Raw genomic sequence first — 14466 nt, 5'->3', positions numbered from 1 at the left:
CCCGGGCACTAAAATCCATGAGACTCTTATTTCCAATTAACCATCAGTAAACTGGCAGTGGCACTGTGGCTTGACATGGTAGAGCACTAGCCTTGAACTGAAGAGCTCAGGGACAATGCCCAGGCCCACAGTTCAAGCCCCACGACCCAAAGGGGAGGGAAAAAAAAAGGAAAAAAGAATAAGGAATTTTTCATGCCAGGTACTGGTGCCTCACACCTGTAATCCTAGCTGCTCAAAAGGCTGAGATCTGAAGATCACAGTTCAAATCTAACCCTGGACAAGAAAGTCCTTGAGATTCTTGTCTGCAATTAACAATCCAAAAACCAGAAGTAGAGCTGTGGCTCTACTAATCTTCAGCAAAAAAACTCAGAGATAGTGTCCAGTCCCTGAATTCAAGCTCCATGACTGACCAAAAACATATAATAATAGTAATAACGGTAACAATGTTTTTTTTTAAGAAAAGGAAGTCAAATTCCAAGTTCTGAGTTGTTAAAACCAAAGCTATTTCTACAAACCACTGATAAATTTCAATACATAGAGACTGGCATGGGGGGGGGGTATTTGTGTGGACATCAATGAAATTATGTTCTCCCTGGGATGAGAAGAAACTAAACAGATGCAAACTCTAAGAGAATTGACAGTTCTTAAAACTAATCTACGCTTTGGCATCAGAAGCTCGGAAGCTGGAGGATGGAGGAATCAACAGCATAGCTGCCAACTTTGCAGTACAGTTAGGGTGTAGCTATCTATCTTCCAGGTTTGACTCAGAGAAAGGATGCTTTGCTCTCTTCCCCTTCCAGGGTTATTGGTGCTCTTTCTGCCAAACCCAAGCGTTGAGTCTTTCACAGCTGTGAGTCTCAAATTATAGACAACAACCTTTTCAAAATCTTAATCCTAGAGACACAGGCCAAAATCTGTAACTTCTGTTATACTTAACCATTCCACACAGGTTGTACTATATCTACTATAGTCCCATCTTCTCTTCCCTAAGCCTCTCTAAGACAGTTATCATTTACATACCAAATAATGCCATGTGCTTCTTGTGGGTTAGTTACTAGAAGAGGTCCAGGTCTTCCTGTCTCTATCACCCCTATTAGGGTCACAGAGGAAGAGAAACAAGTAAGGCTGTCTGTCCATTTAGTGTCTCTTCAGTGATGAGCCTCCTGGTACCACAAAATTGAATCACTTATGTGGTATTAAAGATGGTTAGTATCCCTTAGAAAGAACAGCAAACCCTTCAGGGAAGAAAAGGATTGTGTATACCACATTCATTTTTGCTCACTCGGCCCTCTGCACTGTATGGTATAGGTATTCGGTCATGTGGCAAGCGAAGCAGATATGATAGAAAAATAAGAGGAAAAGGAGAAGGTCACATGCAATTAAACTGAGAGAGAGTGAGCCATGGTGCTACTTGAAGAAGGAATTTGCATGTGTAGAGTCTGAAGCCTCCACTACATGAGGGCAGTGTCTCCCTCAGATTGTATAAGGTAAGGAAGGAAGAATGGGTATGGTATCAAATATGGAAGCACAGAATCAAGTCTGGAACTGGACTCTCCCTTTCTGTCTCCCTCTCCCTCTTTTCTTCTTTCCTCCCCAGTTCCTCCTGCTGTCCAAAGTGCAGGCCAATTAGCATTGTGTGCTTCTCTCAGATAGTGGAAGAGATCCAGTTCTGCCACAGAGAAAGAGGAATAGCCCTAGATGTCCCTCCAATGCCCCCCTCAAAGATAAGGCCCATGGAACAGAAAAGCAGTGACACAAATCACAGAACACCTTTGAATGTCAAGATGACAAATACATTCCAGTTACTATGACCTACTGTTAGAAAGCAGGTACCGTTCTGTTTAAATTATTATCTAAAAACAACCTGACTTTACCATGAACTTGGATGAAGGAGCTCCTGGAGGAGGTAAGAAATGCTAATTCCCAGTACATATTGGAGATTTCTAAGCCATGGTAGATAGGACTCAAAACCATGCCTTTTGCAAACTCTCACAGAAATACAAATGACTTTCTGCAGTTCAAAAAAAAATCTACTGGGAATAATTAGGAAAATAAAATCTTATATTCTGGTGTGGGTAGATTTATTAAATCACAGATGTAGTGGGATTATTGTAATAATTCTGCATAATCAACAGTCAAAGTGATATTTCTATGGAGAAATTATTTTGAAGTTTCCCTTGGGAGTCCAAGAACCCCAAAACTCCATTTCTAGCAATGAAAGAATGGGTTCATTTTGTTCAAAGCAGAGTGAAGGCCACAGTGTGGACTTTGGGGAGAAGGGTCTTGGGATATAAAACCTAAGAGAAATGAATTTAAACATCTGACTAGCCTGGGAGACAAGGTGGGGAGGAGACAAGTGAAGAATCAGGTCTGGGGATTGGAAGACGACTGCTGAGCATGGTCAGGCAGTGTCTTTTCATCTCTGCCCGTCTTCTTTGCATTTCAGATAGCTTCTTTTCATCCCCACTGGCTCTGTGTAGGACTGAGAAGAAAAAAAAAAAAAAAAACAAGAAAAAAATACAAAACAAAAAAATCGTGAGCTACAACAGAGCAGAAGGAAGGAAAAGCTAAAGGGACTTGCCAGTGAGAAATAATGTAGAAGACATACAGTATTCTAATGGGAGATAAGGAGTAAGTTCTTCACATGTGAGATGGGCCTTCATGAATCAGAATCCGTGTATGTTCATTCATTAGTCCAAAGTAAAGAGAAGATATAGGACTACTCAAAACAGAAGAGCAGTTCGCAAGTTATATTATCTAGTCTTTATGAATGCTGGTGAAGCTATCTCTTAAGAAATATTTTCAACCAACTCATTGTATGCCTGTTATACTTCACTAGGCCCAATGTCTTCACCAAAGATACTGGAACCCAGAGAAAATACATTGTACTACCTTATTTGGGAATTCCTACATCATTACTTCTATTATAGACATTCAGGTTCTGTCACCACCTCCATGCAGGATGGCCTGCTTCTAACTGATGTTGACTCTTTGAACTGAACCATTTCTAGAACTAATTCACCAATTTGTCCTTTACTTTTTACTTGCTACAGATATTAACTACTGATCATTCTTTAATTGTAATGTATGAACATCCTGGGGAAAATAATAACACCACTCTCTCCTCTAAGCTATAAAGTCTATCATTTTCATGGAAAATCAATTTGACATATAATGAAAACACAAAATGGCAAAGTGTTGCACAATTAGAATTGGTTTCCTATGTGACTGTTTGGGTTTTTCTCTAGAAGGACCTAGTTTGGTGTCACTCCGAATGTGAGAGGAAATGGTGAGAGGTAAGGAGACTCTCTGGAGGACTCAAGACTATAACTGAGAAAAGCACTTTTCTCTTGGAGGTAAGGGATGGGTTTTACTCATATGAGATGTGTGTTCACAAACCAGAGCTGTATACAACTGGCTTGTGTATACAGGCCTAAAGGAAAGAGACGGGAGACGTGCACGGCAGAACTCCCAAATAAATGGAAGGGCCTGCTTAAGAGAAACAACAAAGCCTCATCAGGATCTAGTTGATACTTTCACTGTCTCACTGAGACATTGAAGGCTGTTATTGGTTTTTAATTCATTTGGTTCTACAAACCAAAGACTTACTTCCTAGCTTCACACATCATTTACTGACTATGCTCAAATGATTTTATTTGTTGCCAGTCCTGGGGTTGAACTCAAGAGCCTAGACACTGTCCTTGGGCTTTCTCAAGGCTAGAGCTCTACCACTTGAGCCACAGCAGCATGTCCAGATTTTTCTATGTATGTGGTATTGAGATATCAAACCTGGACTTCATGCATGCTAAGCAAGCACTCCAAACTCCTGGTCCGCTCAAATGAATTTGAACACAAGTTAGGTGCTTTCCTGATGTGGTAACATTTAGTTGTTTCTTTTGAAATCCTCTGGAGCAGTCACTAGTGAACCTGGTTGTCTCAAACACTGAGCTGCCAAAAGCAAGTTAGAATAAAGGATGGAGTTTTGTGTAAAGATCTATCTAACAGTGCATACCTTCTTCCTATCCTTGACAGGGAACATTGTCTCTGGATTTAGTCGGAGGACATGCAGCTAGAAAACAAGCAAAACTAGAATATGTGCCATTTTAATCCTGCATGTCTTAGAATACCCACTCTATCTCTTAATTTCTACAACTACCCAAAAAAACCTCAATCTTTTCCTTAAAACACATAAAGGCGCTATGGACATGGTATTGGAAATATAAACACAACTACATAGACATAAAAATTTACGACACTATAGACATGTGTTATTATATAAATATGTATCTATGATGTACAAACCCTCAGCTTAATTTTAATTATGTTCTAAAGTCTAAGTGCCAGTGATTGTATATAGAGATTCCCTTCTTAAATACTTGTTTGTTAAACACATCATTTGAAATATGATGTAAAAATCAATGTTAATAAATCTTTAATAAAAAACATATAAATGCATATATCCCGTTTATATGCATTTGAGAACACTTATCTTATCATCAGAATGCCATCTAAGCTTCTGAGACACATCATAAGAAATAGAGGCATTTTTCTTTATTTGAGCTTTCAAAATAGAATTCATATTACCTCTGTATTTATAACTTCAATAGGTCTTTTCTTGATATCTCCTATGTCCAGGTAACTGGAGGGAAGAAAATTAAAAAAAATAGTGAGGTTGCTCTTACAGATTTTAAGCCAGTTATGCAAACTTTTTATCATGCAAATATGATGAAAAACTAAACCAAGTCATAGGAAATATATAGACCTAATGCAAACATCAATGTTACTTGAGTATAAAGAACTGCTTTAATTCAGCATCTAGACATGTCTACCGTAAATTTCAAGGGACTGAAATTTTAGAAATGCACACTTCTAGAAGGTAATCTTAACAGTTAACTACTAACTATAGAAAGTATATGTCCAGCCAGGCGCAGTGGCTCACGCCTGTAATCCTAGCTCAGGAGGCTGAGATCTGAGGATCAAGGTTTAAAGCCAGCCTGGGCACAAAAGGATCTGAGACTCTTATCTCCAATTAACCTCTAGAAAATAGGAAGTGGGGCTTGGCGAGCAGAAGAGTTCAGGGACAGCACCCAGGTCAAGTTCAAGCCCCATGACCCATAAAATAAAAGAAAGAAAGCAAGCATATATCTATTTCTTATTTATTAGTGTTCCTTCATTAGCGCTTATATCCTCCTGTGGCTATTTCACTCAAGGCTTGTACTCTACCATTTGACCCACACCTTCACTTCTGATTTTGCTAGTTAATTGGACAAAAGAGTCTCACAAACTTTCCTGCCTGGGCTGGCTTTAAATCATTGTCCTCAGATATCAGCATCCTGAGTAGCTATGCTTACGGGCATGAGACACCAGCGCCTGGCATATTTCTCTTTGCTCTATGAGCTTGATTAAAAATGCAATCTGTAAAGAAGTTTAGCAGATGGACGAATGAGAATACTGAAAGTAGATGTTAAAGTAACAAATAGGAAATAATGGGGTATCATTTTCCCAATGTGAGCACTACACTAGACAGAAAAGGTCAGTCACATGGGATAGTTTAGAAATTAGTTTAGCTTAAAAACAAGTGAGTGAATAAGTTCTGGAAAGTCTTAATATACTAGCACTATTTATAACAAATATTAACTACTGTTCATCTTAGTGCCTGCATAAGCACGACCTACCTAGTTTCCCAGAACAGTTTATATTGGAATTAACTTTGCTATTGTAATAATTTTACTGTGGCTGATGTTATTTGCCTTTTTGAAAAAAATACTTTAGTTAACTGATACCTCTGGAAAATATATTTATTTCCTTTGAATAAACAGCAGTTACGTAATACAATGCAAACACTCTCTCTGTCACTGGAATAATGGACCTTTTGTGAATTTGCAAGAAGTATTTCTAGCAGAATTCCAAAATACACTGTCATATAAAAAAAAGTGATCTCAGAGCCATGGAATTAATGAAGTACAAAGCACAGGGAAAGTCTGGAGATAATAGTCTCTAGCAATCGCTACCAAAAAATCGCTACCAACTTGAAGTTTCAATGTGATTTGAAAAAATATTAACAAAGTCTAAGCAAAAGAAAATTCTGCAAACACTTAATCATTTCCATTTGAGAAATGGATTGCTCACCTACCCATTTAGGGTCTAAGTGAAAGACTAAAAATTATCCACATCTTTCAGACTCTCTTTTCTCTGCTACTTTCTTCATATGTTACACAAACTTATAGTACTAGGATTCAAATACACTCAGCAGTAAAAATCTTCTTGGCCTCTGTTACTATAATCATCAATGCTGCTATTTGAATAGATTTTTTTAAATCTAACCAGCATGGAAAAACCAAACATGAACACTGTTATTTTAAACTCAGTTGGGGTGTGTGTGTGTGTGTGTGTGTGTGTGTGTGTGTGTGTGTGTTAAAAGCAAAAATAATCACCCAAGTCCTTTATGCACATAAAATGGTACTTTGAAGTATTCTTCCTATTTGGCTGGGATTAGAGCTATATCATTTTATTTTATGAGTTGTGATGCCACATAAACAAAACAGAACATGGATTATAGGAGCAAGCTTACATTTTTTTCAATTGTATTTTCTAATTCAGATTCTGAATTAGATTTGCATTCCCATTAAATTGCTCGATGTGGAAATTGTTTAATAAAAATATAGAATGCAAAGAACTGGACATACAGATGCCTTACATTGCTACAACATTTTGGTGTTTATAAACCACGTTCACATCAAGAATATTTACTTTTACAAGAGCCCTGTGAAGTAGAAACGGTTGTATCCCTTTTCTTTCTTAAGAAACTGATAAGCCCAGTGAGTTATCGAAGATCTTCAATGATAAACAGGTAGCCACACCTCAAGCCTCTCGTTTGAAGCTCTATGTTTCTTTTCACCTACAATTTCGTTTAACAATTTTCTATGAAAGTAGATCACTTCAGAGATGGGAGAAAATCAAGTCAAATGCATCCCTTGTCTTTATAGAAAGAATTCAGTGCAGTGCACATTAAATTCAACTTAAATAAGCTTATACGAGAAGAGATGATTTTAGAGAAACTGACAATATTTGGGAAAGTTGCTATATAGTTAGAAAAATTCACAAGCATGGATTGTTTTTACTTTTTTTGCTATCTTTGATTCCAAGATTAGTTTTTTTTTCTTAAAAAAAGAGTCTATTTAAATACTACAGACTATAGAATTATCATATATTCCAGAACTTTCACCTTTTTCTGGATACATACCCAGGAGAAATGAAAAATGTAAACTAATGTTCATACAAACATTATTCATGGTAACCAAAAAGTGAAACAATTCCAGTATTTATCAACTACTTAATGGATAAGCAAGTGTGTTGGGTCCATATCATCTGACATGTTATTCAGTAATTTTTTTTAAATGCCATATTGGCACATGCTACATATGCCACAGCATGGATGAATCTTAACAGCATTATGGTAAGAAAACAAGACAGGCAAAATACTATTGCATGATAGTATACTATTGCATAATTCCATTTACATGAACTGTCCAGAAAGACAAATCCATACCAACAGAAAGTAGATGAGTGATTAGTAGAAGATAGGAGAAAGGGAAAATCTGGAGATCAAGGTTTCTTGGGGTGGAAGATAAAAATGTTTTCAACTAGTTTGTGGTGATGACTGCACAACTGTAACTATATGGATAAACGCTGAAATGGGTAGAATTTGTTATTTAAGCTATAGCTTAGCAAAGTTGTTTCAAAAAACAAAATCCAAGAAACCTAATGGGATGTAAATTTCTACCTGTCCCACAATGCCTGCCCCCACCAACTCTTAACTACTTTTCTAACAAAACGGATCTCTTTACATTTTAGATCACAGCAGAGTAGTCTCTCTCGCGCCTGTTAGATTAGTCAGTATCTTGTTCATTTTGGTTCCTTTCCCAACCCCTAAACACCATTTTCTAGTGCAAGGTGAGTGAGTCTCAGAGTTAGGAACCGAGCAAAGTGAACCCCATCTTTGAAATTCTAACCATCAGGTTGCAGGGGACAGACGTGCAAATATATTTTAAGAAATCACTGAAACTGAACAGATCGGCTCCAAGCGGGAGAAGTGGGGGGGGGGGGGCGGGAAAGGAAATGTGAAAGCATCCATTTGATCACTCACTTTTGCTAGGATTAATTTTTCTTAATCTGTTACTATCCTTTTTTTTTCACACCTGTTTATCTACTGCTCCTCAAGCAAAATCCCTTCTCCAGTGCATTTCAACCTCTATTCCCCAATCACAACTAGAATTTTGGGGAACGCCACAGCAGCAAGCGGGGAGTGAGGGGGAACCCCAAGCCTTGACCCACCCAGATGCGGATGAGCCGGCCGAGGGGTGGGGAGTCGTTCCCATCCGCACCCCAGCAAAAGGACTCACTTGAGCTTCTTGAAGGCTTCCTGGCCTCCAGCCACGTAGTTACCCCCACTCTCGATCTGATCCAGCTTCCGAATGCGGTGACCAGTCCGCGGGGTGTAAATATTCCTGACGGCCCCGAAGGGTGCTTGGACACCACCGGTCACCTCCTTCAGAAAGACATCAAAGCTGGATACCTTCTTCTCATGGATGACAACTCGACGCCCCGCAAAGAAAGGGTCCCCGTTACGGTACACCAGCACGCTCTTCACCACGGGCTGAGACAAATGGCTGGACCGGGCACTGGTGCCGCTCATCTTCCCCGCGGGGCGACACCGCAGCTGGCACCTCCGCTGTCCCGGGTAGCCTTGGAGGTACTCACAGCGTGAAAACAACAACAAAATCACCTCCTGAAAAAACAATGAAGGGTGGGGGTGGAGGGGGAGAGAACGGTCAGACCCCACGAAGGACCGCGTCCACCAGGCCCAGACGCTCGCTGAACACACACACACCCCCACCCACCCCGGAGCTGCGCCACTCAAGTTCAAGTTCAAGTTCTAGGCCCGCCGGGGCGACGCGCAGCCAATCAGCGCTCGCCGCCGGGAGCGCCGCGCGCCCGTTTCACCTGCGGCCCAGCACGGGAGCCGTGGGCGCGCGGCGGGGGCCGGGGTGGTTGGGGGAGGGGACTGTGAACCCCCGCAGAGGGGCGAGGACGGGGAAGGGGGTGGGGCGGGCACACGTGCGAGCTCACACTCGCACACAGCTTCTCACACACAAGGTAAACATGACGAAACTCATTTTTTGGAGCCCTCTATCTGGGTCACTTCCAATAGCTGGGCTGTTCTTGCTTCTCAAGCTTCCCCTCCTTCCGTTCCCCCCCCCCACACGTCCCGCCCGACCCCCTCCCCAAATACGGGACTTAAGATCCTAGGTGAAGTTACCTAGATTTTTATTGATTGATTGATTGATTGATTACCAGTCCGGGACCCTGGGTCGTCCCCAGTGGCAGCGCAGCCCGCTGGCGAGGGGTCAGGTGGGCATCTCTGGAGCCCGGGGGAGGGAATGGGGGCGGAAGGTGGGGAGAGTCGGCCGCGCCACCCGAGAGGCACCTACCTGCCGACGACGTCTGCCCTCCCCCGAAGGGCTGGCGGGGAAGGGGCGTCTCGGCGCGGCCCGGGCGGGGCGGGGGCGCACTGTAGGGGAAGGGTGATGGTGGAGGGGGTGCGGGGCCCGTGCTGGGGTTGGCCTGGCTTAAACTCCACGACAATGGCCGACCTTGCGCGTCGCGAGAGAGCTGTTCCTGCCAGCCGCCGTTACCTCTGCGGGCCTTACTCAACCCCGTTGGGGGAAGAGTGGTTGTTGGTTGTTGTTGTTGTTTTTTTTTTTCCTTCCCCCCTCCCACCTCGCCGTTTCCATAGCTACAGCAGCCACGCGCGCGCAGAGAGCCAAGTCCATGAAGTAGGCCTGGGATCTATCTGCCCAGCTACCTCGGGCTTTCCTGGCGGCCTCAGACAAGAGGTGCACAAGGAGTGAGAGGGGCTTGGGAGGGATGAAGCAGAAGCCCGAGTGGCATTATCATGCAGCCACTCAATAAAGGGATGCCTACTGTGTGCCAGGCGCCGTGCCAGGAGCTGCGTGCCCAGGCTGGAAAGGTGACATCCTGTGGTAGCTGGAGCGTCTCCCAGCGGGGGATCCTCTTGCGGGAGGGTCTTTGCAGGAAGGATAGGAAAGTTGCACTGTGCCTGAGAACTCACAGCCATGCTTGTGTACATTATCAGAACAGCCAGGCGCTGGTGGCTCATGCCCTATAATCTTAGCTACTCAGGAGGCTGAGAATGAGGATCGGGTTCGAAAGCCAGAAGTAGAGTTGTGGCTCAAAGTGGTAGAGCTCTAGTCTTGAGCATAAAGAGATCAGGAAAAAGAGCCCCAGACCCTGAGTTCAAGCCCCACACCTGACAAAAATCAATGAAGAGAATTGCATACGGGAGGAGAGTTTTTTTTTTTGAGACTATTAAACATTTTACAGATCTTTGACCATGTTCCCTTACTAGCTCTAGGATTGTCAATGTCCAAATTGTACAACTGTTTCTAACTCATCAGATGGAAGCAAAAATAGTAACTACCATTAATGGAACACACACAAAACTATCTACCAGGCTTGTGTAGTCACTTTACTTCTTACTTGTTTAATTACTTTGCCTAATTTAACATTCACAGTCATCTTTATTAGTAAATGTACTATACTTTTCTCAGGTGGAGAAACTGCCCTGCAGAGAAACCAAAGAAATTTACCTGATGTCAAACAAACCAGCCTTTAACCCAATTCTGCCTTCTTCCAGCAGCCCCCATAAGGGGAAATGTGATTGTGGGAGACACTGCACTCTGAAATAATTTTATTAAAGTTGTGGAATGCATTGACGTCTTCAGCGTTACCTAGCTTTCACAAGAAGATCAAGTCGAAGAAAATGATAGAGAGAGAATGTAAAAGGGAACTTCTGTGAGCTGGATGAGGGCATTTAAGAGTTGAGAGTGGAAGAAGAAAACAGCTGTGAAGAAAGCAGGCCTGCTTTGAGGACACCAATGTCTCTAACAGCCTAAAAGCCCAGCACAAAATAAAAATGTGTGGCCCCTGGTTCAAAATTAAGAATTTCAAGGAACCTACTCTATACCATTCCCCTGATCAGGATAAGCTTTTCATGTATTATCTATCTTATAGGTTTTATCAATTGTAATTATACATCTAGTGATAATGATATATTATAAACCCTTGTATAGTTAATTATATGTTTCATCTTTGTGTAATTATATGTGATATGTATAATTTCCCTAAGGGAAACATTTGTGTGTATTTTATTCATCGACATCTTACCAGTTCCTAACATGGCCTGGCACATAGTTGGTACCAAATAAATATTTCATTGATGATATATAATTGGGAAATATCATTTGAAAAGGGGAAAGAACTGTAAAATGCTCCTCTAAAAAGTAAAAAGGTACTTGACAACTGATGAGACTCTAAAACAAGTTGCTTTGGATAGAAGTTACCCAGCTATAGGCAAAGGAAATGCTAGACAGGATGATAAGCTCTCTAAGTGTAAGAGAAGTTTGAGGAGGTGGTTTTGATTTTTGTTTTCATTTTTTCTGGTGCTGGGTATTGAACATAAGACCTCATACATGCTAAGCAAGTGTTCCACTCCAGAGTTCAGCCCCAGTCCAGAGGTATGATTTTTCTCTCAAGGTAATAGAGTGGAATTGTAGATTTTATGCTGCTACTCTTCTGTTAAAGCATCTTATTACCTATGTTATTGGTTTTCACATCTTGGTCTCTGAAACATCAAGAACTTTGGTGTCTTGAGACCCAATACCTTGGACATACCATATCTAACAATAATTACTTCCTGATAGGCTTTGAATGCTTCTTTTTATATTTTCTCCGTTGGATTTGGTAATGCCTAGAGTCTTTATAGCCATACATGGGGTTGCCTAATCCAGTCAGCTAGCTTCAAAGTTCCTAATAGGCTAGGGTGTGTAGCTCAGTGGCAGAACAATTCTGCAGCACACACAAGGAATTGAGTTTGATCCCAAGCACTACTAACTAAATGAACAAGGATTAACAGCAGTTGTGAGAACCATCCTTACAACCAACTCATGCAGATTCTTCTTGGGGAACCTGCCTTACATGCTCTTCCCATTCTTGTGCTTACATTGGCTTAAAGCTTAGTATGGAGTGCTTATTCTATAAAGCCTATAACTAAGGTGTTAAGAATAATTTTAAAAGTCATTTGCTACTATTTAGTTCCATTTAATTGTGACCAAGTCACCACAATCTCCTAAAACAAGAAACACGGAACCTGTTTTACATAAAGTCATAAATTTCTGAAGGAACCCATGAAATCCTAAATATACTGCAGCTATTTATTCTTTAAATTCTACATGAACCAAATATGACATTTCTCTAAGTTACTATTTCTTTTCTCTGATTTAAAAAAAAAAAACCCTCCTTCAGTGTCATGTTGAGAAACATAACATCAGCAAAAAGCTTTGTAGTTCCCTGGAGTGTTATTTCCAAGCCAAGCATTGAAAGGGCAAGTTTAGAGGCAGGGTTAAGGAAAGCTGAGAGAATGCACACAGAGAGCTTTTATCTTCTCTGTGCTGTAGAAAATATTGTTCTGCCAGGCTCTCTCAGCACTTTGTATAATAGTAAAAGTATTTAGTTAATTGTTTATCAGACGAATAAATAATACAGCTCACCACAGAGTGAAAAATGGTGCAGTCAGGAAAGACAAAGAATGTACCTTGAGGACAAATGCAGCCAGTGCGATGTCCTTGCTGTAAGGCCTATGTGTTTACATATGGTTTCTGCCATTCTTGATCCTTTAAAGAAAATGTTGGTAAACCACCATTCCCAAAAAATATGGTGAAATAAATATTCTGGATCATTGTCTTTATTTTGGACAGTCTGAGAGCATGAACTCAGGGCCTGGGCACTGTCCCTGAGGTGTTTTTTTGCTCAAGGCTAGCACTCTACCACTTCAGCCACAGCTCTACTTCCAGCTTTTGATTTTTTGGTAGTTAATTAGTGATAAAAAAAAAAAAAACAACTCGGGCCGGGAGTTTGGCCTAGTGGTTAAAGTGCTTGCCTAGCATGCACAAAGACCTGGGTTCGATTCCTCGGTACCACATACATAGAAAAAAGCCGGAAGTGGTGCTGAGGCTCAAGTGGTAGAGCTCTAGCCTTGAGAAAGTCCAAGGACAGTGCTCAGGCCCTGAGCTCAAGCCCAGGACTGGCAAAAAAAAAAAAAAAAAAAAAAAAAAAAAAAACCCTCATAAGACTTTCCTGCCCAGGCTGGCTTCATAATATCATAATCCCCAGATCCCAATCTTCTGAGCAAGGAGGAATACAGGCATAACCACCAGTACCTGACTCACTCTCCTTTTAAACCTCAGAAAAGTTTGATTTAAAAAAACTAGAACTCTTTTTTTTTTTTTTTTGCCAGTCCTGGGCTTGAGCTCAGGGCCTGAGCACTGTCCTTGGACTTTCTCAAGGCTAGAGCTCTACCACTTGAGCCTCAGCACCACTTCCGGCTTTTTTTGTATGTATGTGGTACTGAGGAATCGAACCCGGGTCTTCGTGCATGCTAGGCAAGCACTCTACCACTAGTCCAAACTCCCGGCCTAGAACTCTTTTTGAATGCATTGCCTATTTGACAAAAGTGGAAAGAATTCAGAAAACCCGAAAACCAAGAGAAAACAGATAACCTGGGAGAGAAAAATACAATATAGTCAGCTTTAATACTAACATCTGCCTATGCTTTGACATAACTATACAATTGTGCCTAAGCATAGAGGCACAAGAGATGAGTTTAAGGCCTTGCAAGGTGGAGAGTCCAAGATGGCACCCCCTGGCAAATGTGTAACCTTCGAGACCCAGAAGTCCTCCAGAATCACTGAAAGGTATAAATCCTCATTGTAAAGTTTGCCGAAAGAAAACTCCATGCGGTTTAACAGGCAGGGGTTTATTGAGAGAGGGAGAGAGAGAGAGAAAAAGAGAAAACAGACCTCCAGCTGCACAAGATGGAGTTAGGCAGAAGGACTCAAGGACAAAAGTCAGAGATTATGTAGGGGGAGGAGTGTGGCCATAGGAAGAGGATGTGACCTCAGAGGATGAAGAAATACTTCAGACTGGGGGACCTCCCACTGCTTCCAGACATGCCAGTTGCCAAGGTTATAGTCTGGGCGGGAATTTCCAGGGTGCACAGGAGAACACCAAGGAAAGGAATCATTTCTCCCAGGCAGACCTAACACTCATATTCTGAAAATCAAGTAACTCCACTAGAGCTATCATAGTGAATCCACCATACAATGCACACATACAAGAACATTCACACACACACACACACACACACACACACACACAGGCAGCTATCAAGGAAAGACAAATTACTTGCAAAGAGAAGAAAACTAGAAAAATAGCTGATTTCTCCACACCAGAAAGGGAACCTAGAAAACAGTAGAATAAGATTTTCAATGAGTTGCAAAAGTAATTGTCGACATGGAATTCACATACAGCAAAATAAGCTTTCAAGAT

The 14466-nt window shown here is 41.4% G+C and overlaps 1 protein-coding gene across 3 annotated transcripts in view; it reads right to left on the bottom strand.

The window, feature by feature from the left end:
* The window catches only part of Dcdc2 (doublecortin domain containing 2), a 135093-nt gene extending 125183 nt beyond the window's left edge, over positions 1–9910 (bottom strand). For 2 of the 3 annotated variants that reach the window (XM_090356308.1, XM_090356310.1), the window contains exons 1-3: positions 9492–9910; positions 8403–8788; positions 4585–4639 (exon numbers count right to left, since the gene is read on the bottom strand). In XM_090356308.1, the coding sequence (XP_090212434.1) occupies positions 4585–4639; positions 8403–8695 (348 nt within the window). In that variant the 5' untranslated portion in view covers positions 8696–8788; positions 9492–9910. The remainder of the gene's footprint in view (positions 1–4584; positions 4640–8402; positions 8789–9491) is intronic. The other variant, XM_090356309.1, reaches the window with a different exon arrangement.
* Positions 9911–14466: the final 4556 nt, after the last annotated feature.

This window comes from Megascapheus bottae, chromosome 22, assembly GCF_031878675.1.
Source record: "Megascapheus bottae isolate mThoBot1 chromosome 22, mThoBot2.hap1, whole genome shotgun sequence".
NCBI lineage: Eukaryota > Metazoa > Chordata > Mammalia > Rodentia > Geomyidae > Megascapheus > Megascapheus bottae.
The sequence above is the reverse complement of the archived record's forward strand: the minus strand, read 5'-3'. Positions and strand labels throughout refer to the sequence as shown.